Source organism: Corylus avellana, chromosome 9 (genome assembly GCF_965113065.1).
Source record: "Corylus avellana chromosome 9, dhCorAvel1.hap1.2, whole genome shotgun sequence".
Taxonomy (NCBI): Eukaryota; Viridiplantae; Streptophyta; class Magnoliopsida; order Fagales; family Betulaceae; genus Corylus; species Corylus avellana.
Genome location: NC_142498.1, coordinates 20394960 through 20419550, shown reverse-complemented (window position 1 = coordinate 20419550; position 24591 = coordinate 20394960). Strand labels below are relative to the sequence as shown.

Sequence of the window (24591 nt, the reverse complement as noted above, 5' to 3'; positions counted from 1 at the left end):
GAAATGTGTGTCTAAGTTCAGCTCGTTTAAATCTTGGGTGAGTTCGAGCTCAAGCTTGAGTTCATTGAGAATGCTATTCAAGCCGAACTGGGCTAAACTCGTGCTCGAGCTAGGCCATTAAATTCTTTAATGTATAATCTGATCAAAGTTTAAGCTCGAATTTTAAAACAACCTTTAGACATTTATCTATGGTATAAATATATAATATGTAACTATATTATTACATATAACTAGATGATAGAAACTATAGTATATTTATAATCACAACGTAGAGTAGGGTTGGAATCATGAAGCAGTTATCTTTGACGCTACAATTCTAACATTCGTTATGCTGACATGGCTAATCGAGTTATTTGTTTTCTCCTGGTCGGAGTTTTATTATCTATGTTATGCTTTACTTTAGTCTTGTTAGCCTTCATGATATGGTTAGGACTTTGGGTTTGAGCTTTATCATCCCAATCATAATCATTGGCTCCCAAATTTGCATTCCTGACATAAGTTGGGCCAAATGTATGCCTGGTCGAGAAATGCTATTGAGCATTCTCCCAAAATTTTCCTAGAGAATGAAATACTGGGGTTACTCCAGTACAATGGCATTTGCTCTTTCAATTCGTTGTGAGCATTTTTTTTTCATGAAATAAAACTCCGATTAGTTGAAATTTATATGGATCCATCATTTTTGTCAGCCCAATAGTGGATAATGTATCATCATCGTCGTTAAAAATGGGCCCTTTGTTACACCGTAAGTGATCATTTGATTGTATCGATTTTGCTAATACCAAGTCGTTTTGGGTATTGGGCAGTTCTTAGTGGGCCGGGCTAACATATGAGCCCCTACCCTTACATCTAATTGCCGTTATTTGGCTCATTAAAGAAATACCCTTTACTTCTAATTTTTGAATTTTTTTTTTTTTTAAATTTATTTTTAGATGAAGAGAAGGAAGATTCGAATTAGAAACTTTCGCTTTATAAAATGTGGTCTCCAGTCGATTGAGCTTCTTGGTTTAGCTCATTATTCTTTACATTTACTTAAGCAAACTGATCATTAACTGCTACAATACAATTGGCGTCAATTGAATTTGTACTGGGGCTATGCCCTAGTGATCGAATTAAAAAAGAAAGAAAGAAAGAAAGAAAGAAATAAGGGCCCCTCACATATTAAGCTATAGCAGAGTGGACAGGATCGGATATTAGCTTGTGCATCCATCCTCCTGTATCCTTCAGTTATTCCAAGAATTACAATTATGACCAACTACGGAAATCAAGCTTTGATGCGCCTCAACGCAATGTAAGCCAACAACCTATATCCCACAAACATCAACAGCAGCACGCCAACGCTCACCAGAGGGCTGATTTGCCTCCCAATGTCTTCTTCAATAAACTTACAGCTCGCCGACGATCTATCACGTCCATGCTGGCCGGAGCAGCCCAACAAGGACGAGAGCTTCTCCCCTTCTCCATATTGCACGTTGATGAGAAGCCGGTAACTGTAAAAGGTGGTGGAAATATACTTGATCCAAGCCATGCAAGAGGGCACCTTGTGCACGTAAAACCCTCCGGTCAACACAAACGCCAGCATTGTAATCGTTACCACCGTCGAGGCCTGCTTGGCGTCCATGATAGCCGCGCCTAAGAAGAGGCCGAGGCCCTGAGAGACGAGCACGTAGCCGAGCAGGAGCAACAGAGTCAAAAGAAAAGCGTCTAACGTGGGTTTTAGTCCGGCCATCCAGTAAGTGACAGCGAGAAAGATGGTTGGGAGAATGAGTTCCATTGGCAGATCTCCGACAATCCGAGCCATGAAGTATGAAGAAAGTGTGTACATTCCAGAAGCACGCTCCTTCATGAAGATGGCACGCTCTTGAGGGAAGGCGAAGACGGAGTTGAACGACGGGAAGACTCCCCAGAAGATGGAGATGAAGAAGAGGAGGCCTAGACGGTCTTGGATGTCTAGGAAATTGGAGTGCCACCACATCAAACCGGCTAATATTGCGGCTGTGATTACCTGGAAGACCCGAAGAGTGTTAAAGGATTCGTGTTTTCGCTCCTTGAGGCTTCTTTGGAGGAGTATCCTGAACTGGTTGAACCATGCGGAGAAGGATATTATATTGCTGCAGTATCTTTGTTCTTTTGAAGAATGGCTGCTTCCAATAACAATATTCGTCCCTTTTGTTGGAATGGTTGCAGTGTTGTCCAAGCAGGCAGCTTTTACCTTCGGAGCCAACAAGGTGTTGTACGATGAAAAGAGGGTGTTCTTGATGTTTGGCTTATCTCTTTCACTTCCACTATCAAGCTGGCAAACACCTGCACAAATGAAGATTAATGGCCTTAATTAATTAATATCTATTACCCAGATGACTTTCCTATGATAAAATTCAAATAAATGGCTTGCACATATGAATTAAAGACATGAAATATTAAATTCATTAATTGAATGATTAAATTTTAATTTTCCAATCAAGTTACATTTTTGGGATAACATATATATATATATATATATAGCATGGACCTTATTAAGTTTAAACTAGTCTCTATATATAATTCACTTATTAGTATAATTAAATATTACATGTGTCAATAATTTGAATATATCACACATGAAAGAGAGTACTGTTAAAATAGAAAATAATTAAATGACACATTCAAATTAGAGTTAAATGTTTATGAGTTAAAAGTAAAGCATAACAACTCATATACAATATTAAAATGGCACTTAAAAAAATCAAAGAATAATTAATTAATAGATTACTCTCGTGAGTCATGTGTGTTGCTTTCTCTTTTGATTGCCTTTTTCGAGTGAACCAGGCTGTTAGAATTAAAGTTAGATAAGAATAAAATGGAGACATGAGACCATAGAAGACCCCTCACATCAAAGATCATCATATCCATACAATATCTAAACTAGATATCACCCCACTACGACCTTTCAACAAAAGGTTTGATCTTTTTACAAGCTAGGTTTTTAGAATTTCTTTTAATTAAGTCTATTAAATTGACACGTTTCTAAAATACACTTTATCTTATATATAACGAGGGAGCGGGGGAAGAAAAGATGCACGATAAATAAAGACATTATTATTTGATTAGTTTAATGTAATGGTGTAGGGCCTAATGACATGTACAAGCAAATAAGTAGCAGCACACACCAAAGCTACAAATAAAGGTGGACCAGTAAAAGTGGTAAGGTGGGATTCCACTCAAAAATTGGTGGTGCTGGTAGGGCGACCACTTCCATCTTTATTGTACAAAACTTTTCTTTTTCATCAATTTCAAACTCTTTGGTATTCCATGTTTGGGAAGAAGAATGTGCAGAGTTAAAATTCAAAGCCATCCAACACACGTGTTAATTAATTGCTCTTCGTACCATATCATGCAGTAATCTAAGACTTCGAAAAAGTTTCAAGAGAATGAAGCCAAGTCTATAACCTATATAGCCTTTGAAAATGAGAGCAATCTTAGTCATTGCAAGAAGAAAATCTTTACTCTATACCCACAACATGATCATCACTATTTTTTTTGTTCCACTTTTTTACAAAGACATTTAGAGTGTTGGGCACTTAACTTTCATAGAGTTGTCACACTGACCTCATGAGTGATATAAGAAATGCCAAAAAAATCAGTGGTCAAAGCCAATAAGAACAAAGGAATTGGAAAGAGATCTAGGGTTTCATTAGTGCAATCCTCATATGCATCCCACCATAATGGTCAATTAGCTGGTCATCAATGAGACAAATTAAGACGATACCCTTCATCCACTAGTATGTTTTGTGTAGCTCAAAATGTTTTCTAATGTAGGCCTTTGGCATGACCAAAAGTAATAGCTTCGATGTGACAATTGATCAGTGATTCCCTACTAATAGATATTTTAAATCCTCATTTAATCCTAACCATAAATTACTACTTGGATGTGACAATTGATCAGTGATTCCCTACTAAAAGATATTTTAAATCCTCATTTAATCGTAACCATAAATGGGGTGTTGTACGTCGTTAAGAGCCGTAGAGATTATAGATACTGCTAATGACTTTTAAATGTATTAAAGATCTTCCTTCCCAAATGACAAAAAAAGCTCAGTGTCCCGACTTATTGAGATTGAGACACGAATTTCTTATGACAGAACTAACTCTTATGAGATTTACCCGCTTAAGCAGATCTCGAGACAACTTTTCTCTTGCATGGATAAGTGAGCCTTATAAAGACTTTTCTTTTACACATATTATTTGAATTGCTAGTAATCTAAATATCTAATTACTTATTAAGTATTTAAGTTCGTGGAGCCATGGGTTGTAACACCAATTATCGAGGGACGCTGATGCGATGCTCCACCTCCCAAATGTCCTTAACAAATAATCATTGTGTCCAAGAATAGATTAAAGGGAAGGCTAAGAGACAAAGCCCCAAAGTTTGTGTGTATATATGCATTATTCAATGCACCTATTGTCAATGAGCACTTGTACAGTCGTGTTGGCATTATTTAATTCCTAGACTCTGCTTAGTGACATACCCACCAAGACATTCAAAAATGTCACCAACTTCAAATGTATTGAGTCGACAATTGTGTCCAAAACTAGGTGTACACCTAGTTTTCATGCAATTTTATACTACTGTCCGATTGATCGGTTCCTAGCCAGCTAGCTAGCCGGTGGTTTATCACCTAACAAATGATGTGACCCCATTTGTTTATCGACAGACCTCGTAGGTTGTTGTTGGGGCTAATGGATCAAATCATTTCATTTGAAATACTCGATAAAACTTGTCCCACAAGTTCATTTCGAGTCATTTCACATGTTCCCCCTTCATTTCGATCATGTAATATTTGTTTGTGTTTATGTTTTTATTTTATCGTTTTCAAAATAAATATATTAATAAATCACTCAAAACACATCAAAACAAATTTTTTAACCTCCAAACAAAAAAAAAACCATCTAAAGTGAATAATCTATTAAGAGCAACAAAATGCACACACATGGTACAACATCTAAGCTTTCATGACGTGGCAGCCATAATTAAACCACCCAATTACCAATCAATTGATTCCGTAGGGTATCTTGTATCATAATTAAAGTAAAACCTTATATGGACGGTCCAAAGCCCATACGTACAGCCGTGTTTATATTCTGGGAAAGGAAAAGAACATGAATGTAGGGTCCACTGCCTCTAAAATAATATCCTAATAATTCTTGCTACTAAATTAGGGTATGCTGGGGCCCATATTCCTCCCACAAATGATAAATATCTCTATTGGGATAAAAACACTAGAGGCACTAAAAGCCTTGATTCCCAAGACTTCCCTCCACCATTTCCAAAACAAAAAAAAAATCCAAAACTCAAACCTTCCATAAGGCTACTTATTTAATAAGAGTGCGTCTAGTTAAGGTTACAATGATTCAATATATTAGATCTTTTATTTTCTTATAAGTTATTTATAAGTCAATCATTAAACAATTATTATTATTTTTCAAATTTTCTTGTATATATATATATATATATATATATATATATATATATAATTTTTATACTATAAAGATAGAATTTGTAAAAAGGAAAAAAAAAATTATAATAAAAACTAGAGTATTCCAAGCATTTAGTCCATTTAATAAAGTGGATCAAAGACAAAGACACTCTAGCTATCTCATAAAAAATTCATCACACTTTGACTCATATCCCATGGTTCGAACTAGTTTGAACTCACGATCGATGAAGGAAGAAAATAGAATATATATATAAATTTTAACACTACCCATCTCTTTAATTCTAGTCCACAGAAGATTCAGCCTCGTGCATGCGCAAAATTGGAAATTTCCACAATAATCACATATATTTTGGACATGTGTAAATTAATTTGAAAGAATTTTTACTAATTTAGTTTATCCATTAATTAATATGTATTCAAAATATATAGATGTTTTTTAATACCCAATTTAAAGAAAAGTTTTATTAATGAGAATAACACTTATGCTAAACGAATCTAGTGGTATTAATCCCTTACAAAAGCTGAAAAGAGGAAAAAGGATTGGAGCATAAGGAGTCAAATCGAGTTGGCTAAAAGAGGAAAAAAAGTTGTGAAGGGGAAGAGACCGTCAAAGTCGAGAAAATAGGACACGTGGTGGGAGTGCATCAGAAAATTATTTTTCCTACCAAAAAGAACTCTCAATAATATGGAATTAAATCAGAATCCAGTACGTGTCTAATTGATTCTATCCACCATCGTCTCCTCAAAGAAGCCTTTGCCTTTCCATTGAGAGAATAATAATAATAAAATACAACCATTATTTTATTATTAAACCCCCCACCACCGCCACCACCAGCTGCAGGGAAACCATCGTCATTTGCCACCCAAACACCACTCGATTTGGCATGGATATAGAGAATGTAATTTTTATTTATTTATTTTAAATGAAAAATAAAAAGGTAAGGATTATTATTAATTATTTTAGAGGATTAAAAAAATGGCGCTTTCACACGCTCTACAAGACACTCTAAAACATTATCCAGCCCCTACAGCTAATGCTGTGGCATGGCAGAGGATAATCAATGCCTCATAGGGACCAAGCTGGTCAGAAATATTAATGGCCCCAGCCTAAACCAAGGAATAGGAATTAAGATAAAAAGTGAAAAAAAGACAAAAATACATCTCAATTATAATTAATTAACTGGATATTATCTGATTCGTTCGGGTTATTATCAGATTCTGTTCAAAGGGACAGGGACAGCAGAAGTATGGAGAAGTAGTGATCACAGTGTGTGTTTGTGTGCGCTACCCATGATGTTACAAGGAAGAAGCAAAGGAAGCAGAAAAAGTTGGTAAAAGGAAGACATTTTCTCGACCAAAAGAGTGGCCATCTTTTTTCTTTTTCCGCTTTAAATCATTGTCATAAATTAAACTGATATTTTCTTGGCACACCTCCAAAGTGCATACATCCAAATTTGTTAACGAGGTAGTAAAATTTATTATTTAAATTTAAATTCAATACGTAAAAGTTAAAAAAATAAAATAAAAATGAAATAAAACAAAAGGGTTACGTACCGTTAGCGAGATCAAGCAGGAAGTCCGCAGGGTTCATGGAGAAAGACGGCGAGAAGCCAACCGATTCAAAGTAGCCGACAGCCTCGTTCCCTTTCCCAAAGTACAAGCTCCTCCCCTCTGACAGAACCAACACCGAGTGGAACATCTGGTAAACTCGGCTAGACGGTTGGTGCATGGACGTCACTATCGTCTTTCCCTTCTGAGCTAGGGAAGCCAACGTGGCAACCAGCCGGTGGGCCCCGGTGGAGTCCAACCCTGACGTGGGCTCGTCCAGCACGAGCAAACTAGGGTTAATCAGCATCTCGTTCGCTATGCTCACTCTCTTTCGCTCCCCGCCAGATATCCCACGTATGAAACTGTTCCCTATTATTGTGTTCTCGCATTTCACCAAACCCAGCTCCGAGATCACCGACTCGGCCACCGATATTTTCTCTTTTTTCGATAGCGTCTGCGGCAGGCGGAGGAGGGAGCAGAAAACTAGGGTTTCGCGGACGGTGAGGTGGGGGTAGAGAATATCGTCCTGCGTCACGAACCCCGTGCGTCTCAGAACCGTTTTGCTCAACTTACGATCGTTGGCGACGATTTTTCCGGTCAAGCCGTTTCCGTGGAGTCTCCCAGCAAGGGCATTGAGGAGCGTGGATTTTCCGCTCCCGGAGGGGCCCAGGATGGCTAGGATTTCGCCTGGGGAAACCATTCCTGTTATCCCACTCATGATTGTTCGCTCTTCAATCGTGGCCGTTGATCTTTGATCTGATTTTGTGGGCCCCTGACAAAATATGCGGCTGAGGCTGCTGCCGCCGCGCTTCTGCTTGTTCTCAATCTTCACCCGGTAGCACACGTCCATGAACTTCATGAAAAAATGGTAATTAAAAACGAAGATCAGTAATATATATGTCTCTAAACTACTGCTTGTCATGAAAGCGCTAGAAAAAGACAGACCTTGAGAGTAATAGGATAGCAAGAAGACAATAAAGATGGCAAGTCCCGCGTATCTCGAGGGTGATCTTTCGGAAAACCTCGGCCTTCCGATGACTCTCCATTGGGAGTACTACTTTCTACACCACCAAACCTCGGCATTATATTTTTCTTTTGCTTAGTTTCTAAAAGAAACAAAAAAAAAAAAAAAAAAAAAACGAGAGAGAGAGAGAGAGAGAGAGATATTGGGAAATGAGGGGTGGAATTGGAGAGAGTGATGAAGAGAGAGCGGGATGCTCGAACACGAACCCTATTTATTTAGGTACAAGGCCCCAGTGCATGCCACGTCAAAGTGAAGCGCCAACAGAGGAGATGCAACGTGGCAGCTCCGTGTGCCATTTGGCAACTTGTAAAGGTTGGTTCATAGAAAGTGCTTCTAATATCTTTTTTTTTTTTTTTTTTTCTTTCTGACTCTCTCTCTTTCTCCAGTAAGAGCGAGAAAAAGATTTTGACTGAGAGGAAAGAAAGAGGGCAGAGGCCGAGAGCCATTACTGTTTCATAACTCATAAAGCTCATTTCAAAGGACAAAGTAAGAGAGAAGAGAGAGAGAGAGAGACGCAGATCGAACTGCTTTAATCGGGATGGGGGAGATGACTTTGGGATGAGAGTGGGAAAAAGTGTGGAGCAATTACTGCAGTACATGCCTAACATTCAGTATCTTTAAATACAGCGTTAGATTCCCCAACAAATCATATCAGAATATTACTATATATATCTATAGCAAAAAAATATTTTAAATCAACGTTTATTACAAAAATAGTCTTTAATTTCGACCATTTTTACTATGAGTCTATACAAATTCAAGTGAGTGATATGCTATTTTAGAATTCATGCTAGCTGTATGACGTTTAGATGGAACAAAATACAAATTCTCAATGGGTCCTCCAAACTATTCTATACAAGTTTGACACTCCTGGCTTTCTTCATTGCTGACCAGAATCAATCTAGAGTTTTCCTGTTCCCAACTGTTGAGGCCAGGTATTAGGATCGATGCCAAAATAACAAAGAAATTCTGGCAGAGAGTTCGCGGTGGTGGAGTAACTAGATCGGAAAAAAGAGATATGCTCATTTCTAAAGTATCTCATAAAACCATGGCTGGAATATTTGGCACGTACATCTCATTAAGACATAAAGTTAATTATCAAATATTTGAACTTCTTTTATAGCAAAAACAATGACAGGTGAATTTTGCGATTTTCTCTTTAAGTTGTCGGAGCGGGTTAGAACTTGTTTGAAATTACGTGTGAAAAATATAGTTTTTTAAGCCAAAAAGAGTTTTTTAGCAAAAATTTCATTTTTAAACTTATGCTAAAAGTATGTTTTAGTTATTTTTTAGTTTTTTGAACCCTTCAAAATGCTTTCAATTTTTTTTAACAAACGAATATTTTTATTTAAACAAAATTTTTTAGAATTAAACCTACTTTTAAATTAAACTCTCTAATGAGACCCAAACATGCCCTTAATAACTTGGATTTAGAATTGTAGATGATGGTCAGCAAGGGCCTATAAGAAAAAGCGCAGTGTGATTTTCCCTTTCCTGCTTTAACTCCAGAAGTGACACGTAGCGCTCTACATTTCTATGTCCATCCCGGAGCTCCGCTAGCAGGACAAGCACTTCTCACAGGCTGTGACGTAGAATTGTGCAATTCGAAGAATTTGAGCTCGACTACAACTCTAATAGTCAGCAATGTGACCTTTTTACTGTTTTGGCTTCCCTGATTGGGCTGTCGTACACAAAGATAGTGTGTGGCCCCTTAATCTAGCGTTTCTCTGTTTAAGTGGGCGTGGGTCCTACCTACTGTGGCGGTCAAGCTAGCCCGAGACGCGTGTCAATGAAAATAGCCAGTGGCACGTGCTGCCCACTCATTTTCCCCAATTTAGACCTCCATCGAATCTCCTCCCACTTCGGTTTGCCAGTTTTGCTTTCTTTATCGGCATTATTCGGAAGAAGTTTGCGGCAGTCGCTCATGCGGGCGCGTGGCTGGAAAGTGCTGGGCGGTGTTAGTGGGAGTTCGGAGGTATGGAGGTGAACTCATGTCAGCTCGCCATTGCACCACGTAATCCACTACAACTTTCGAAGTGGGCCACTCATGAGAGCCATTTTCACTACATTTTCAGCTTGTTAATAGTTGTGGTGTCCTGCAAAAGCATTATTATTATTATTTACTGATGCATGCAACATGGTATCGGAATAAACCCTTGCTTTGTGTTGTGTTGTACGTGTGAAATTCAGTGATTAAGAATATATATGAAGGATAAAAGAAAACAGGAAATTAAAGAAGCAGCAGAAGAAAAAAGGAAAAGTTCGATCCTCTGGCATCTTCTATTCTAGTCCTGCCTTCCATCAACCTTTTGCAAGTCTATATCTTCATGATCTCCTCACTGTTCAAGAGGATTTGGTTTTCTTTCTCGTGGATTGTTTGAGATCTCACCATCTGGAAATAATCAATCACGAGGGGAGACTTTCTTCTTCTTCTTCTTTATTTATTTATTTATTTTCAAAAAGCTTAGGTATTGTTAACATCATGATATGCAACTTTTGTGATGAGAACAGAGTAAATTGTCTTTCATCTGTTTTTAGTAGATAAGTATAGATCCCGTGAAGAAATTTGCAACAAATAAGGATTGGTTATTCATTTATCTTTATCTGACCCAAATAAGTATAGGTCCCATTATAATTTTATCTAACCCATGTGTTTTGACTCTTGAGGATAGGAGAAAATACATGTGTTTTTTTTTTTTTTTTAATTAAGTCTATTAAAAATATTATGTATTTCTCACACCTTAATTAAAACTTTTTACATACATATAGACGCATAACAAAATTATTAGGAGGAAATTCTCCAACCCAGGACTTAAGCTCAGCTCACAAAATTGGTGAAAAATGAAAGTGCCATTTAATTAGTTACCAAAGGGCCCTGACATGATTTCTGCACTATTAGAAACCAAAATATATAGCTTGAAGAAAGTTAAACCACAAAAAACACTCCACCAAATGCAGGTGTAAACGAGCCGAGTTTGAGCAAGCTTATCTTGTTTGGGCTCGGCTCGTTTAAATTTTAGTTGAGCTCGAGCCGAGTTTAAGAACAAGCCAAAAAAATCGAGTTTGAGCTCATAATAAGTCGAGACGAGCCAAGCTAGCTCTTATATTTAATTAATTTATTTTTTATTATAAATTTAAACTTAATGTACTCTTAAACGGCTCAAGAAGCCAGCTTGCATATAAGCATTTGCTTAGCCTGGCTAGCTGAGTATGGAGCTTGAGTCATGACAACAAGATACTTGGTTTCGAAGAGAGAGGATATGCATCATTTTATAATAAAATGATGCTATTAAGAAAAAAAAAAATCATCAATTTTTAATATTAATATGAGCAACTACCAATTTGAGCTTAACCGAGTCGGGCCGAACTTACTTTGTTTAATATTCGAGCCAGTATTTGTATTCACAAAACGCTTTATTTAATAATCGAGTCGAGCACGAGCAGAGCTTATACAAGCCAATCTCGAGCTCGCTCGTGAACAGCTTGCTCGTTTAACACCCCTACCACCAAACTAGGAGTTGGTCTTCCTTCGGATTAACTTGGTGAGGGTTGGCTAAAGGTTATTAGGAATGGGGAAATGATGAGGTTACAAACTTACAATAGAGGCTCTGGCCATGGATGCCTTAGAAATGCCTTAGAAATCGCTTGCAATTGCATGGACCTTTGAATGACTTATGGGCTCACTGTGGTGCAAAAAATCTTACGTGGACCTTCGGCTGACATATGGGCTTTATGTAGATAAGACTCCTAGGTACAAGCCCGAATGGGACGTTATCAATCTTATAATAGAGATTAATACAGAGCTTTTAACCAATGCTAATTGTACATCATAATAAATTGGGCTAACCCAAACTTGGGCGAAACCCCATTTAACACAATTGGTTTTGTTGGGCCAGGCATGTAACTTTTACACTTTATTTATTTATTTATGTTTTTTGGGTTGTGTTCTAGGCTAGCATTCTTCAACCATTTGCTGATCAAACGATTAGCAATTTGACGATACATTGTGAGAGAGCCCACATGAGAATCATTTGTTCAAATAAAACTTGAGTTACCCGGTTACTTATTCAGACAAGTAGATTTCCCATACAAGAAATATCTTTCTCACATATATTGTCTAAATTGCTCAACGCTCAGCCAAAAGCACTTTGCAGCTCTAGCAAGGGGCAAATAAAAGTATGGGACATGGTACTGTTATACTGTATAATCAGATTATGGACAGTACATAAATCACGAGCACAACAAAGAATACAAGTCACGGGCACAAAGAACATTGCAAAGCAAAAGGATCCTCCAAGCCAATTCAATCTTCCACCAAATTAAACCCCATTGGGTTATACCTCGCACGTGACTCCTTAGATGTTACCCTTACTCCAATTTTGGTGACTCTCCCATTGCGTCATCCGCATAATCTGGTCATTTCATGAATCCGCTATTAATACTTTTAAGTTTTTTTTTTTAAATAAATAAAACAGTGAAAGCATAACTCTCCATGTGATGTTCTATTACATGGATAGATTCATTGGGTCAGTAAATCGACCAAGAAGTAATGTGTAGATCGAGACGTATTAGACAAGATTCATGACACGTAAGGCAGTGGGGCCCAACCTCACATGCGAGCAAAAAACAAGGGCTCGATCACGGGCACGTGTATCTGTCCACGTGCCTGCACTCGCCACCTGACCTTTGTTTTTTATCGTGTCCTGGACTACCCCAATCAGTGAGTGATATACCAAGGGATCCTGACGGAAAATTCAGGATTACATAGGGTTATTTGGGTCATTTTAAAGTACTTGTGGGTTTTTAATTACCCAAATAATTAAGATTTGAACCGGATTATGTTTTGTGGTTTGAGACTTTGGATCTTGGGTTTTGACCTTACCATATCTCAGGAGCTGAGCAAATTCACCGATTCGTCGCCAATTGACCGATTTTCGACCAAATTTTGACAGTAGTTAACTGTTTTAGCCTAAATGATGGATAGGAGGTGGTATGATTTTTTCTATTCCGATTTTTTCGGTGCGACAGGTGGAAGAGGTTTTTCTAACCGAACCGACTTCACCAATCAACACCGAACGACTTTGCCGACCAATTTTTTATTTTTTCACTTACCAACTGTCATTACCAACCGATATTATCGAAACCGACATTACCGACCGCCATTTGGTGACGGAACAAAAAGTTGGCGCAATAAATCGGTGAAATTTTCGACTTTACCGACATAGTCGATGTGAAATGCGAAAACACAATTTTTCTACCGAAACCGACATTACCGACCGACTCTCAGACCTAGAACTTCTATGCCAAAGATTAAAAAAATTTCACCAGACAGGATGGATTTTTTTCTTCTTCAATTTAGTCTATTAAATTGAAGAATAAATATGAATACATAATATCAAATGAAAATATTAAAATCTAATTTTTGTTTACCATTTTATGCCAAGATTTGTTCATTCTACCATGCAAGTTTTAAAATTTGAGGGAATATAAGGCCAATTATGACACAAAATAATAGTTAATTAAACAATACCAAACCGAAAAATGACAGAAAATGTAGTACCTATGAAATTGATTTGCTATTGAGAATACCGTAATCAAATGGCTTTCAGCTAATTATGAGGATTGAAATGAATTACAAGCTAGTGCAATCATACACGTCAACGCTAATTACCTTAAGGAAAACGTGCTTATGGCGTGTTTGGTCTCGGAATAATGATACAGGGAATTAATCATCTCTAAAAATGAAAACAATTTTCATGGTTGAGAATTCTTCTTCTATATATTTTCAAGTCATTTTCATGCTAATTAAATGAGCATAAATGTGAGTTCTACTTCCTAGAATATACCTTGAGGTCGATTAATAAATGTGAGTTCACATTTGAAAAAGATGGATTCAAATTGAAGATGATGTTGAAAATTAAATAGATAAATATATACTTTTATTTTTTAGCACTATGACATATTCAATCACAGCCGAAAAAAAAAAAAAACCCATTTATTTTAGCTAGTGATCAGTAATTAGTAATAATAAGGTACTACACGAAAAAATAATAATAATAATAGTTTAATATAAGGACCAACATGATCAAGTGACTTAAATCACTCAAACAAAGTGAAATTTTGATTAATTAATATAATGTTATAAAAACTAAGTTTTCCCATACATTTAGAGGAGAAATTAAAAGCTAGCTAGTTGTTGGCTAAACTAAATTATTATTTAATTGAATGATTAAACTACCTATAAAATATTAATATAGATCAATTACTATAAATATAGCTCCACGTGTGAAACACTTGCACCATTATTAGTTGTGTAAAATGTGAAAAATATTAAAACAAAAACTAGTTGTTGGCAGGTTTAAGAAAATAAATTACTATTTTAAGTGAATTATTAAACTACCTATAAGGCATTAACATAGATCAATTACTATATATAAAAATAAAATAAATAAAAAAGCTCCACGTGCACCATTATTAGTTGTGTAAGATGTGAAAAGTATTAAAGATTACACTTTGCACTCTATTAGCCTCATATTAGAAGGAAATTCTTGCATTAATATTTATTTTATTTTATTTATTTTTATGTTACCTTTGATTGTGGAGTTTATGTAGACACGCGGATAATATCATAATATGTCATTGACTCATTGCCTAGCCCATAAACTTATAGTTTTTAAATTAATTAAAATGATGTCCAACATGTTATAACACACTGTACTTAAAAACAAACATTTAAATATTTCTGACGTTTTGTGATAACACTTTAAAATAATTAGTCAATTTGAAGTTTATTATAATCGCTTATGAAGCTCAATCTCACATAATAAGGAATCAATATTAAATTTAGCATCCGTGAACAGGGACGAATAAAATTGGTATCAGAGTAGAAGTGTTGAGTTCGACCCCTGGGCTTCACCAATTAATCTATCAAGGATTTGTATATATGGAAGACTCGATAGGTAAAACTACACGTGCAACACACAAATTAATCAATTTGTTAACAAGAAATTATCATTAACATTATTTAATTAAGGGTAAAGTCCATTTAACCCCCTAAAACCTACCACCCCAATGACAATCTACCCTCAAATTATCAGTTGCGACAATTTACCCCAAAAACTACCAAAACAATGACAAGATACTCCAAATTTTGAAAAAAATAATAAAATTACCCTTACTAAAATAAAAATAAAAATATTAAATTTTTTTTTTCAAAATTTTAAGGGTATTTTTGTCTTATTAAAAAATTTATAAGGGTAATTTCATCATTTTGCTAGCATTAAGGGGTACATTGTCATTGTTTTGGTAGTTTGTGGGGTAAATTGCTGTAATTGATATTTTGGGTGGTAAATTATCATTGAGATAGTAGTTTAAGGGGTTAAGTGAACTTTACCATTTAATTAAAGTGTTTGGGACACGAGTTAGTACCGACATTTTATTATTTATTTAGGACACTCAAAATGCAAGATATTTAGTGACATTTCTTATTCAACCTACCTAGTAGTAGTTGCGCCATGAGATTAAGATGATTTTCATTTTAGAATGACGGAGAAGTATGGTGGCCGGCACCGCTATCTCTATTCTCTGCCAGCTCATAAGCGTCCTCCCGTATTTCAATGCGGACTCAAAAGAGGAAAGTTTGGAAGAGGACTTTTTAATGAGTTGAAAATGAAGGTGGTCAATTAAGTTTATTAATATATATATTAATAAACTTAATTGACCACCTTCATTTTCAACTATATATATATATATATATATATTAAAATAAAAATAAAATTATAATAGCTTTGCCACAACTATATCTCTAGGGCACCATGTAAAGTGCTTCCTTCATACGGGTCGAGCAATATATGGGCTTTCGCCTGTAGTAGACGTGATTATAAGAAATTATCTGTATTCAAGGGAAGCTAAACTTTAAAGCTGATGTTTCATGAGGCGCGCAGTTGGACTTGCTAAATGACTTACATTAAAAAGAAATAAATAAATAGAAAGAAAAAAGGAGAAAGGAAGAAAAAGGATAATAATTTTTCCATTAATAAAAACTATCAAATTAATCTGAATCTATATGCAATTTTGAGTCTTTCTTAAACAATTATAACAAAGGTAATTTACATTTCTTGGGTGTCAGTAGGTGCTATAAGTCCGTGTTACTGTCCATTAATCACATGTTTAATTGACGCGTTTGAAGCCATATATTAATGCTAAAACCTTCATCATATATATATGGCTTCACCAATTAAACCCGTATGTAGTAGTATAAGGAATTGAGGAATTATTGGTCAAGTGGTTTTGACTCTCTGACTCAACCCACCTACTTAACCTAATCAAGGATTATGGGAAAAGACATGCTTAATTGAAGTACATTAGTTATGTTAATGTATAGACTTTTCTTCCAAATCTTGTCTATAAAATTGCTGGAGACACATACTTTTTAATGTAATTTTATTTATAAAAAAAAAACGTATATATTTATCACATGTCCAAAAAAATACATAACACTTTTATAGAATGAATTCAAAGTAATCGATCTATCCAATACAATCCGGGGAAAAATTTAATCCCCACTAGCTATTTATTTAAGAAGTTGATAGCACACTAAATACAGAAGGATTAGATATGTAATATTTAATAATTAACAATACTTTTTTTTTGAATACTTGATAATAATTATTAATATTGAAAAGCTTGATTTCAACCTAGTGCAGTTATATATGTATATATATATAATAACCTAAAAAATAATGGAATCTTACCAACCACAACCTCCAGCCTCACAACCCAAAGAAATTAGTAATATTATAACATCAGAACCGGAAAGCTTTTCTAACCATAAAAGGGGTCCTCCAGGTAAGAGGAAATTGGTCTATCAGGGGCCAAACTAGCTAGAATTTTAAGTTTGGGAGAGACAAAATAAAAAACTAAAAAACTTTTTGGAGGATAAAAAGTTGATTTTGGGACCATTAACGTGGTTCTTGCCTTAACTCTAGCTGTGTCTTTATTAATGTATTGTCGCTAGCTTGATTGATTAACTTGTTTAGAATCCAAATGACAGAATTTTTACATCATACAAATGTCAGCAAGAGAAGAGAAAATCATGAATTCCTGTATATATTGTGATGAAAGGAGACAGTTGGTCCAAGCTGCACTCGATCAAGTGAACTTTCCGTACGGTCATGAAAGTAGATCGATAATTAATTGGTCTTCACTCTTAATTAAGCTGCACTCATTGATCTCTTAGTTGCACTATCTACTTAAATCAGTCGTACATGAAATTATTCCTGAACAAGGCAAATGTTTAGCAAGCAAAACCAACATGTGGGAGCAGAAAACACGTGAACTATTTTAATCGAAATTTAAGATAAATTGTATAGTCGAAGTTCGAATTCAAAAATATCTCGGCTTTGGATATTCACACGCTTAGAAGATCTCAATGGAACATATTCATGGGATAACCATGGGGGAACTGATCTTACATTAGCTACAACAATAGATCAACGATGAATACCCTTTTTGTGTTTTTCATTCATGTCTTTAACAGCCACATTATCAGCAATGACTAAAATGTCTTCGCTGATAACCGGTTATCAGCAACAACTTTTGTTGGCCAAAATTTTTGGATATCAATGGCAACGAGAAATGCTACACATCTCAAATTTTTTTTTTCAAAAGTTGGTTCTCAAGTGATATGTTATTATCACATGAGTTGGTGACACACTTCCCAAAATAATAAATCTCATTAGATAGTGACACATCATTTGAGAACTAACTTTTGAAAAGAAAATTTTGGATGTGTAACACTCTTCTAACGGCAACATTGTTATCGCAGATGTCTTGTTGGCGATACACAGGTAGGATTTTGTGTGTGTGTGTGGGGTTGCAGGAATTCTATAGCAGCAACATATTTATAGTAGAATGAAGAATGAAGAATGAATTAACCATCAATGAAACAGAAACTTGGAACACTGCAGAAATATTTTTGTGCTAGAAAAACATATGTTTATCCGATCTACTGCTTTCCTGGAAGATAGAAAAAGATACACAGAATATATTATTTTTCCCCTTCTTGCTCTGACATTGAATGCATGCTGCTCTCATCCGTACGAAGTGTCTACAAGACTACATTTTTTATCATCTTCATTTGTTGCACCGACTTATAAGTTGCTATAGTATAGTTTTTTTTTTTTTTTTTTTTTTTTCAGGAAAACAATAAATTAATATGCAAATATATAGCTCGAAGTACAATCTTGTTTAGTGAAAACAACTAATTAATACCCAAGATATTTACATTCTTGATAATTAGTATTTCTTTCCAGGTCAAATAATGCACTTGAATATGGGTCTTACGCTAATATATTAACCATTCACACTTGTAATATGTAACATATTTTCAACGTGCAACTTGATATTTTATATTCACACGTATAGATGTAAAGGTAAAAAGTAAGATTCAAAATCTTTTTACATTATAGTTTATGAGTCCATTTGGTTTTACCCTTTTTCAAAAACGAAATTGTAGGCCAAACAAACTCTACAACCTAGTTGCCATGCAGCCCATGATGTAGTACTTCTTGGGTTCCGACCGACCATAAAGGGAAGGGAACATGACACATCTATATGAACAAAAATTCACATCTAACCTGTACTTTTATTTTTGGAATCAAATCTGTTTATTCTCATTACGTATTAAAATATAGAGCATTGATCTCCATCAAAACAAGGTCTTGAATACATTCAGGTGACTCATTGAGCCAACGCTTATCTAAGAAACAGACAGAGCATGAGAAACACGGTTTCCTCCCCTGTGAACGAACATCATCCTCCACTGAGATAGATTTTCCTACTCAAGTTTGATATCATCTACCATAAGCCCTGTTTTGCTCCAATCCGTCCCCACCGAGTTCACCGCATTTATCAATCTAACCCGTACTTCAAAAGACATACATGCTTGAAAGAATTTGTAAGACCTACGTTACAATTCAGTGTGATTTTTCCATCACCATGGCTTCTGCTCTAATTTCCCTATATGGGTCCCTGGGGGAAAACCATGGGTCTTTGATCCGACTCATCTCTTTCAATCAATAAATATCTGATTAAATACGACCCGATTTCGGCTCTCCCGTACCCGGCCACCATGCATGCTTCATGTTAATTGGCCCCAACAACCCTATTACAATTACAATCGTACCCTAATAAAACACGTGCCCATTTCCCATTTTGTCCCCAGTACTCCACCCTTGTCTCTTCCTACCCTTTATCATCAATGACGTGGGGTCGTTTTGTTTGTTAATTATAATTTTTTTTTTTTTTTTTTCACTTCCAATGTCTCAAAAACTATTGTATTAGGCTATTAGCACGAGTAACACCTCTCTATTTATAGAGGCAAAGAAGATCGAGAAGAAAAAAAAAGAAAAAAGAAAAAAAAAAAAGAAGAAAAGTAGCATAAGAAACAAAAGTCTCCTATCTCTCTCTTCCTAGCTAGACAGTAATGGATTCCTCGGCAACTCTTAGTAGCCGCCCGCAGGTTGTCTCTAAAGAATGCGACACCAGAGTTCCGGCGACAAAATACTTGTCGTCTCGCCGGACGCCGTCGTTTTCCTCCTCGTCATCACTTTCGCCATGCTCTTCTTCACTCGGGTCTTCCTATTTTCCTGACGATTCCCCGCTCAGCCCTGCCACTCCCCTCAGATATTCCGGCGTCCCGTTTTCTTGGGAGCAATTACCGGGAATCCCCAAGAAATTAATACAAGCACCCAAGAAGAAGGAATACTCCTCATCAAAGCTCCTTCCATTACCGCCGCTGACGGCCGCCGCAGCTCCACCACCCTCGAAGAAATTCAACCCGGAAAACATGGGGGATCGGAAGAAGATCAACCCTCGGCAGAGTGGTTTTCAAAGGGATCCGTTCTTTGCCGCATTGGTTGAGTGCTCCAAGGACGACGATATTCAAGACTCATCAAACAATAGCATTTGGACCGGCGGAAAGGTGTCTAGGAGTTTAAGCGATCGCTTTGGTTTTGTTAGTCTTTATGCTTCTTGCAAGCGAACTTGCGCAATCTCTGAGTCAATAATCTATCTCCCAAAGTCAAACAGAGGCTCTTATGATCTGATTCATCACGATCACCGTTCCCGCTGATGAACAATACTCATCTAATTTCCAAACATCTTCTGCCGGGTTTGTGTTCTTGTTATAAAAATTACTCTGTTTTTTTCTTTTTCTTTTTTTTTCATGTTTTTTTTTTCTTCTTCCTCAAATGGTGTACGTGAGGACAAGCATGTCCCTGAAATCCATAAGTTATTGTATATCTCAATCTCATGCATTGTTTTTATGTTATTTTTTGTATTATGTATCATCGATTTACCAAATCTCATATATAATATGCATGATGTTTGCTGTATTTCATGTGATGGTATACATTGGATGACAGGCCAGAGTGAAATTTACTCGAACCCATGTGGAAGGAAGCTATAGGACCACACAGCTCCAGTATTAATCTCACTTTTATATTCCATTTTAAATGTTCCATCGATTTCTTTTGTATGATATTAATTTTCATACTTATTTTATCCAATGATCGATGACAATTGACACACTTCATCCGTGTGTATTGGACTGGGGTTAAAGGTTGTTGAGCTACCATTTGCTCTCCCGGCCACTTGTTTTACTTATTGAACAATAATCTTCTTCTAAGGGTTGACATTTTAATTTTTGAAATAAGCAGTAGTTTAATATAGTATAACATCATAGTAATTTTGAGTTTGATCAAATCCTCTTATAGTTTACTTTTCATTTTAGTTTCGGATCTTACTTACTAAGAAGAAGTTGAAACTACATGTGAAGAATAATGTTAGAATATTAATTAATTAAATAATTAAAGTTACTATTTTAATTTTAATGAAATTACTTATAGGATAAACGATGATTTAATAGTACCCTTTTGTCGTTAGGGCACTCTTCTTTTCTTCTATTAGGGCACTCTTCTTTTCTTCTATTACTTTTTTAATTGAAAAGGCGTAGAAGAAGACGACCAACTATGACTATTCTACTTGGGTGTGAGACTATGGTAGCACATACCCGCTAAGAATTGCTTAGGAGGGATGTAGACAGTAAACAACCGCAGACATTTCCTTACAACCAATTAGGTTAGAGCTTGACATAATTTCATCAGGATATCAATGTGATTCAAGATGGCTAGCTAACACATACTAATTAGGACTAAGGAGTAAGTAATTCTCATTTTGAGTTTCGAACTCATTCCCTAGTACTCTGTGCTTAACTACATGTAGATTGTTTTGAGAATACTGAACCACCACTACTAGTGGCAGGGCATTTCTTTTTAATTTGGGGCAGTTTGTACTCAGGAATAGGCCTTAAATGCGAGAATTGTGACTTGCTTTTTGAGGAAGGGACGGTGCTGGTACCTTATATATTTCTACCCAATAACTATAACTATATATATATATATATATATATATATATATATATATATGATCATAATAGAATTTTAATTTTAACTTAAAAAGAGTTTGTAGAGAAAAAGGATGTCCACAATTTGAGTGGTAGAAAGCGTCCGACTATCGTCATATGTAATGGAATTAAACAATATTGTGTCCATACGATGTATGTATGGTGGCCACCAATTATAATTAGTACGTACTACGGTTGGTCGCGGCCTTAAATTCATGTTGCGAAATTTCTTCGTCTCCTTGGACGGTCGGTGCATGCTTATTATTTTTCATCAATATTATATCCCCATAAATGTCTCTTTCTTTGTGAAAGGGTTGCTCTTCTCTTCTCTTTTCATTTTCATTTGTTTTGTTTATGTGTTGCCATATGATGAAAGCTATGGTGGGCGTTTTGTTATTGTCAATTTTATGGTACGTAGTGGCAGTGGTATCATGAGCAAGAGGTCCACATATATATAGACAATTCAATGCTTGGCCAAGCTGCCTTTTTTATTTTTTATTTAAGTTTTTTTATTTTTCCTTTTTTATTTTTTTATTTTTTATTTAAGTTTTCCTTATTTATCTACAATATTATCAGCTTGAGTGGCATCTCTTTGGTATCATAACCCATAATTTAAAGTGAATTAAAAATATCAAGTCAAAAGTGGTCCATCATGGTAGGCCTAAGTGCAAAAGCTAAGGGGGGTGTCGCTATTGTGTAGGGTGGAAGAAATCGGACAGCAATCTTATAAATTATTAATTTGCTGCCTATGGCTAGCTGTACATTTTACGAGCTACTAGTATAGTTCAAACCTTGCATTTATCGTTTATGTTTTCTTCTAATTAAAATAGTTTCCTTGTTGTGTGGGGGAGTGTTGCGTTAATTAAAGTATTAATTTAGAGATTGATTTTGTCATTTTTTATTAGCGTAAGTTTTTGATATAAAATAATGTTACATGCCATACAAACAATCTACAAATATCTTATAAAGTTGATGTAATAAGGTTTAATAACCCTTAGATATATCTATTTTTTTACACGGGCTAATCCAATGATTCCAATGACTATTATATATACCTTGCCACTTAAATGTTATGAGATATTAGTAGGATGTTTGTGTAGTCTATATATATATATATATATATATATATATATATATATATATATATAACATTATTCTTTGAGATAATATGTAGTTTAACAAAAAGAAATACCTAGAAACCACATTTTTATCCTATGATTATTCCATACTATTGATATGGTAGTCCAAACCAATCTTTAGAATTTTATTTATTATTATTATTTTTTAACAAGAATTATCTAAAGTTTGGTTTGGAAGACATAAAAATGTAATTTATAATATTATTCTTTAACAAAATAATTAAATCCGACGGAAAATAGATAACATGCTCATTATACCCTAATCATTTATGTGAAAATACAGTTATTATGCCTTTAGATTTTTTTTTTTTAAAAAAAAAAAAATTCCCTAGCCGTGGGTCTACTCTCACATCTTTATATATATATATATATATATATGTGTTGTGTGTGTGTGTGTGTGTGGTGCAGGGGTATTGTTATCATTTTTTTTTTTAAAAAAAAAAATCCATTGGATTTAACAGAAAATTCAAAATCCTAATGGAGGGGACCAAACAAAAGGGTTTTTTTTTTTTAAAAAAAAGGAAATCATTCCGGTCTCATTAATAGAATAGGAATCACAAGCATACAGTTCTTTACATTGCAAAGCAAAAAATTCTGAGAAAATCACAGTTGAAGTTATGATGTTAACTTATAAAATTTTGGAGACTTAGCAATTTGAGTCTAGGTTAAAGAGAGAGAGAGAGAGAGGTAATTAAGAGTAATTAATTAAGTGTAACTTATTATTCAATTTCATCTATATAGATAAAAATAGGCAAAACCCCATTAAGACTAGATGAATGGGACATCATCTTTTCTATATATATATATATATATATATATATATATATATATATAAAACATGAGTAATGGTAAAAGTTAAAACTTTTATTTCACCATTATCGATCATACTTTCTTGACGTGATGAGCCCTTTAATCAACTCTAATAAGTAATATATTAGTTACTAACTCAATTATTACTAATGCTTCATCTCGGATCAAAAATTGAGTTGTGTATCCCACTTACAACTTCCATTTTTTCTTTTTCTTTTTTCTCTACGTGATTACCATCATCACTTCCATCATGACTATAAACACACGCACCCATGCCGACAGATTATCATAGAAGAGATATATATTTGAAAAACAGTGAAACATAATGGACCTCATCGTATCATAACCCCTGTTCCATCAATGCCGGTTGCTTTGTGTGGAAGCTTAAGAGAGCATATCTATATATATATATATATATAGTAATTATCTGTACTCGACACTTTGTCACGCTTCCTCACTGTCATGTTTAATACTTGGATCTTGTGCATGCATTCGCAGCGGGGAGGAGGGTTTTACTATTTTTCTTTTTAACTTTCTTTTGCAGCCAAGAAATATATATATATATATATATATATATATATATATATATATATTGGCTTTAAATTTTAAAATCGCCATCTATTCCACGTATGTGTTCAAATTCTTCATTAATAGGTGAGGTTCAACTTATTAAATATTTTACTGCTTAATAATTAATCGCCGTCTTTTAAGTCAAAACTTTTGACTTAAGAGATAATCTTAGCATGATCGAGATAGTTTAGACCGAATTGAACATTAATTTCTTCTGACCCAATTTAAAGTAAAACTTTGTTATCTTTTATATGTAACAGGATCCTTTCCAGTTCAAATGAAATGAAAGGGATCTAATTCATTTTTCCGTGGTGGTGAAACTAAAACATTCATGGAAGCTGCAATTAATCACCATAATGTCCCTTTTAGTAATTAAAGGAGTTGGTTAAGAGTTCTCTCACACAAATTAATTTTGGTTTGGTCTTTCCCGTCCATCCTAAGCCATCCGCCATCGAACATAGTTAATTACTGAAACATTCTATTTAATGCAAGAATTGACATGCATGGCCGATCTACACATACGAATATATACGATAATGTCTCTTTCGGAAGCCAGCGACCATG

The 24591-nt window shown here is 35.1% G+C and overlaps 2 protein-coding genes across 2 annotated transcripts; one reads left to right on the top strand and one right to left on the bottom strand.

Moving 5' to 3' along the window:
• Nucleotides 1–1122: 1122 nt before the first annotated feature.
• Nucleotides 1123–8203, bottom strand: ABCG25 (ATP-binding cassette family G25). Its single transcript, XM_059604681.2, has 3 exons — nucleotides 7965–8203; nucleotides 7026–7872; nucleotides 1123–2301 (listed from the first exon to the last, which is right to left on the bottom strand). Exons 1-3 carry the CDS (start codon nucleotides 8100–8102, stop codon nucleotides 1262–1264), a joined length of 2025 nt encoding a protein of 674 aa, XP_059460664.2. The 5' UTR covers nucleotides 8103–8203; the 3' UTR covers nucleotides 1123–1261.
• An 11274-nt stretch (nucleotides 8204–19477) lies between these two features.
• LOC132190286 (uncharacterized) lies at nucleotides 19478–20589 on the top strand. The gene has a single exon (XM_059605228.2). It carries the CDS (start codon nucleotides 19529–19531, stop codon nucleotides 20174–20176), a length of 648 nt encoding a protein of 215 aa, XP_059461211.2. The 5' UTR covers nucleotides 19478–19528; the 3' UTR covers nucleotides 20177–20589.
• Nucleotides 20590–24591: the final 4002 nt, after the last annotated feature.